The sequence below is a fragment of the Fundulus heteroclitus genome, chromosome 20, assembly GCF_011125445.2.
Source record: "Fundulus heteroclitus isolate FHET01 chromosome 20, MU-UCD_Fhet_4.1, whole genome shotgun sequence".
In the NCBI taxonomy this organism is placed as follows: Eukaryota; Metazoa; Chordata; class Actinopteri; order Cyprinodontiformes; family Fundulidae; genus Fundulus; species Fundulus heteroclitus.
In genome coordinates this window covers 14,269,085-14,274,174 of record NC_046380.1, presented here as the reverse complement: position 1 = coordinate 14,274,174, position 5,090 = coordinate 14,269,085, and the positions used below count along the sequence as shown (strand labels likewise).

General features: G+C 39.8%; 1 protein-coding gene across 1 annotated transcript; it reads right to left on the bottom strand.

Moving 5' to 3' along the window:
* Positions 1-411: 411 nt before the first annotated feature.
* LOC105935984 (tubulin beta chain) lies at positions 412-5,090 on the bottom strand. Its single transcript, XM_012876616.3, has 4 exons — positions 4,982-5,090; positions 3,868-3,976; positions 3,559-3,669; positions 412-3,185 (listed from the first exon to the last, which is right to left on the bottom strand). Exons 1-4 carry the CDS (start codon positions 5,036-5,038, stop codon positions 2,041-2,043), a joined length of 1,422 nt encoding a protein of 473 aa, XP_012732070.1. The 5' UTR covers positions 5,039-5,090; the 3' UTR covers positions 412-2,040.

The following is a 5,090-nucleotide window of genomic DNA, read 5'->3' as shown; positions in this document are numbered from 1 at the left end:
CTTATTGCGACCTTGTAACCTGCCCTAGAAAAGGACTTTGATACGTCAGTTGGCACTGTAACCTATATTATGAGATATAATTTGGCACTGTATTGTACAAGAGTCCAGTCAACTTCTCTGTGCTGTGCAGGGGCATTTCAATGTGAAGTGTGCTTATCTAGGAGTCAATACGCTCTTTCCAATTGACGCGTAATCGCGGGGCTCCAGACTTGTTCAAGTGGGAGGAAACGATGTGACAGCCTTGAACGGTATCACTGTTAGCGTGCTATCACTCTCCAACGCTACAGTGTGCTGCAGTTCAATTTTAAATAAGGAAACCTGAAGTCAGGGGACATTTTTTGTTTAAGTTTTTATTTAATGTTTCGCTTAACAAACATACACAAAAAAAACACTGTGTAAATAAGAATCTACTTTTTAAAGCTGTGGATTACATAGAAATGCAAGAAAATATATATTTTTATTAAAGACTTACAAATAAATTCATCAAATATTTCAAAGAGAAATAACTCAACATAACAATACAGCTATAATAAAAAAAAGCATTAACAGCATTATTGCAAAAATATCTCATCTTTTACATTCAGGGCTGACATAAATACTTCAAAATATAAACAGCTTTTTTTTTCATAATCATGATGAAAACAATTTTTTTCCTCTTTGAATTTAATGTTTTCAAATATGATACAACCCATGGAATGGTTAAAAAAAAGAAATGCTACATAATTATTTCTGCATAAATTATCAAACACCAGGTCCATGGCTTTTAATTTGTGATCCACAGGTTACATCTTACAACTTTTGAACGAACATAAGGACGGTCGTACAGGACCAAATGCCAGTATGAAATCCTTTTAGGTTTTCTGCTCCACCCTACACACTACCCACGGAGTAGCTGTTTACTATAAACTGTAACGTGATGTGCGCTGACATTAACAAAGACATCATGACAACTCAAACTACAAAAGGGTGAATGGGTCCACTTGTTATGTCATATCTCACATGGCTTATTGCTTTGCCTGGCGGATTTATCTGTGAGAAACAGAAATCTAAACTGTAACATGCTGAGTTACAGCTCTTTCATTGAGCCGACAAGATCACTGATATTTTCATTGCTCTGCCAATGTCCCAGCTCAAAGTTCCCAACAGTTTACACAATACCTCCAACGTCGTAATTATTTCTCAGCTTTAGCTATCAGAATTGTAACTAAGCAGCATTATTTAGCTTTAGCATTAGCTATGCACATACATACAGAACAACGGCTGCATATTAAATCTTCCAAGGGTCAGTTATGCAAGGCTCGTTTGTGGGTGTGGCAACTTTTAGCTTCCAAGGAAGTGTTTATGTTACAAATATAATTTGTGTATGGTTAAAAAAGCTTTTACAAGAGAGGCAAAATACACATGTGCACAGGGAAATCAGACTGAATGGGTGTAAATTAATTAATTTGGTGGTGTAAAGTAAAATCCCAGCGTTAATCAGCCTTACGAATAAAGTATGTGCTAATTGCAGGTTGGCAAAAAAACAAAAGCAAAAGTAGGGTCAACATAAATTCAGATTGTATGCTTACTAAGTATAAAAACCGTGGCTAATGGTCTTCTTTGTAAAATGTATGTTAATCACCTCTATTAGTCAACCTCTCGATTCCATTGTCCAATGCTGTCCATCTGGAGAAGGCTGAGCAGAGATCCCCTGACCTTCCTCCCTCCTTCAAATCACCTTCTACAAACATCTGAGACCGTCTCACCTGTCAGGAGTCCTGGGTCTACCCTGTGGCATCCTCTTGCCATGACTTGTCTAATATATTATATTACATTTTTATTTGAAATCACTCAAAGATTTAGCAAAACTTGAAAAGCTCCAAAAACTAGTGGTCTATGCAGCTCTGCTTGAATTTAATTAAAGATACCAAAAAAACACAAAGTAAAATAGGTTAACCTGCAAAACAAAAAGGTTGTTTCCAAAGAAATGAATTACATGTATATCATCTCACTTCTTGCCCCAAAGAGTCCTTCAGTGTGAAGCTGTAGACTTCATCCTCACTACTCATCTACAGTTTCATTAATGGTTTCTATCACTGAGTCCAATTTGGTTTCCGTCCGAGACTGAACTTTTGTGCTCTGTGCAGATGAGGGTCCTCCCTCTTCCTCATCCTCTACTTCCCAGTCTAGATCAGCGGTTGCGTCTTGGTATTGCTGGTACTCGGACACCAGGTCGTTGAGGTTGCTCTCTGCCTCCGTGAACTCCATCTCATCCATGCCCTCTCCCGTGTACCAGTGGAGGAACGCCTTCCGTCTAAACATCAGCGAGAACTGCTCGCCCACCCGGCGGAATATCTCCTGGATGGCCGTGTTGTTGCCGATGAACGTGGAAGACATTTTCAGACCTTTGGGAGGGATGTCACACACGGCCACCTTCACATTATGGGGGATCCAGTCGACAAAGTATTGACTGTTTTTCTGCTGTATTGCGAGCATCTGCTCGTCCACCTCTTTGGTGGACATCCTACCTCGAAAGATACCGGCTACTGTGAGGTAGCGCCCCCGCCGTGGGTCACATGCCGTCATCATGTTGCGGGCGTCGAACATCTGCTGGGTAAGTTCAGGCACGGTGAGAGCTCTGTACTGCTGGCTGCCCCGTGGTGTCAGAGGGGCGAAGCCTGGCATGAAGAAGTGGAGACGGGGGAAGGGCACCATGTTGACAGCCAGCTTCCTGAGGTCAGCATTGAGCTGTCCTGGAAATCTCAGAGAGGTCGTGACGCCGCTCATCGTCATGGAGACCAAGTGGTTGAGGTCCCCGTAAGTGGGCGTGGTCAGCTTTAGGGTACGGAAGCAGATGTCGTAGAGGGCCTCGTTGTCAATGCAGAAAGTCTCGTCTGTGTTCTCCAGGAGCTGATGCACGGAGAGCGTGGCGTTATAAGGCTCCACCACTGTGTCAGAGACTTTGGGAGACGGCATGATGCTAAAGCTATTCATGATGCGATCTGGGTATTCCTCTTTGATCTTGTTTATGAGGAGGGTACCCATGCCGGAGCCTGTGCCGCCCCCCAGCGAATGGACCAGCTGAAAGCCTTGGAGGCAATCACAGCTTTCGCTCTCGTTCCTCACCCGGTCCATAACCTGCTCCACTAGCTCCGCTCCCTCTGTGTAGTGGCCCTTCGCCCAGTTGTTTCCAGCTCCGGAGTTCCCTACAACACCAGATTTAGATAAGGTAGGTTATTTAACCAAAAACATGTAGATTACAACCATAAAGTCATAAAAAAACTAAAGCTGTGCTACTTCCTGTCAAGAGTTTTGCAGGTAGTAAGGTAGTAGTTAGTGGGAATTTTTCAGGTAGTAGTAAGGCTACATTTTAAGTAATTTTTCATGTACGGTGAGCATATCTTCTACAAACGAGAAATCAAAAAAATAACATCCCCTCAAAAAACAAAATTATTTTCTTATTCAATTCAATAAAAAAAATATTTAAATTGTTTAAAAGTATCAGTAAAGGCCATGTAGGGAACTCTTATGAAAATTTTTATAGTATGGATAGTGTGTTTTTGTTGCTGTGAGCCTCACCATGGATGAAGTTGTCTGGTCTAAAAAGAGCACCGATTCGACTTCCTCTGACACTGTCCATAGTGCCAGGCTCCAAGTCCACAAGCAGTGCTCTGGGGACAAATTTACCACCTACAAACACAATCAGCAAGTTTTAAAAACATGTCTGGAAACGGAGATCTTTAACTAATATAATTCTTTGATTTAATGTCACATACTATGGTGAAAAACAACAACATCAACAAAAAAATTGCTAACAACTGAGTCCAATACACAGCATAATTGATTAAATCAATCAAATCTGAGCAAACATATGAGCTTGTCTGGTACCATGCGCCTCATTAAAGTAGACGTTGATCCTCTCCAGTTGAAGGTTGCTGTCTCCCTCATAGATTCCTGTATCGTCAATCCCATGTTCACCACTGATTACTTCCCAGAACTAAAACAGAACGAAATTATCAATATAACGTTAGTAATGAGTCATTTCTTCAAATATCCTCTTTGCAGCTGAACACCATTTAAAATGATAATGTTGACAATGTGACTGTACTGTAGTTAGTTCATACAATTCAATTCAAGTAAAAAATACTTTATTTATCCCAAAGGGAAATTACATGCCTATAAATAAATTGTCTAATTGGCATCCACCTACAAAAACCCAAATTCTTTCCTATTTTGCTAGAGAAAAGCCAGAGTTTCTTGTAACATTTTAGAGTGATATACATTTCAGTTTATTCTCCTAAGTCTTTTAAAGTCTTGGCATTATGGCAGCTGTTCATTTCAGATGAAGGTGTTTTGACGATTAAGCCATGTAACTTTGATATATGAATCACTTAAACATTCGAAAACACCAAAACGAATGGGATGCAAAGTATTAAGGAATCTTAAGTTGTACAAAACGTTTGCACAGTATTATCCGGGTTAAAGAAATTCCTGTTAATTTATAATTGAGCTAGAACAAACAATCTATGACTCTATGACAATGAAAAATGCATTTTTAGACTATGACCTGACTGTTTAAAGATTACTACAGCCTAAAATGTCAAATAGCAGCAGAATGTGTTGCCAATTTTTATCATTTTGTTGTTCCTCGCTCTTGTTTTATGGTAGCCGTGATAAACACGTCCCGCCCATGTCAGTTCTGCTTTGGTTCTTATCTTGTAACTGAGAGCTTAACAGGAAACACCCTGTGTCACTCACAGTGAGTGACAGAACAAACGCACAAGTCAAAATATTCAGCACAAGAATGATCATTTTAAATAATAAATACACATGCAGTTCAGCACTATTCTAAATACAGTGGTAAATAAAGTGGTAATTTGTATTCTGACACCGTGTCAATCAAATTACCAAAACGAACAAAAATTTTTTTTTGTTGCAAGTCATTTGATACATGTCACATTTTATACAGATGATAATTTAGTAATTGTTGTTTCTTTATTACCTTTGAGCCAATCTGGTTGCCACATTGTCCAATTTGCAGATGTACAATTTCACGCATGATGATCGAGAGACAGTCCACAGAACAGCTGAGGGTCTGAGATAGTCCTCCT

Bases quoted from the DNA above. Each gene is read 5' to 3' on its own strand.
- LOC105935984 (XM_012876616.3), bottom strand. From the start codon at position 5,038: ATGCGTGAAATTGTACATCTGCAAATTGGACAATGTGGCAACCAGATT. The intron at 3,977-4,981 runs GTAATAAAGAAA...GTTCTGTTTTAG, and splicing joins GCAACCAGATTGGCTCAAAG to TTCTGGGAAGTAATCAGTGG. The intron at 3,670-3,867 runs GTACCAGACAAG...TTGTGTTTGTAG, and splicing joins CTACTTTAATGAGGCGCATG to GTGGTAAATTTGTCCCCAGA.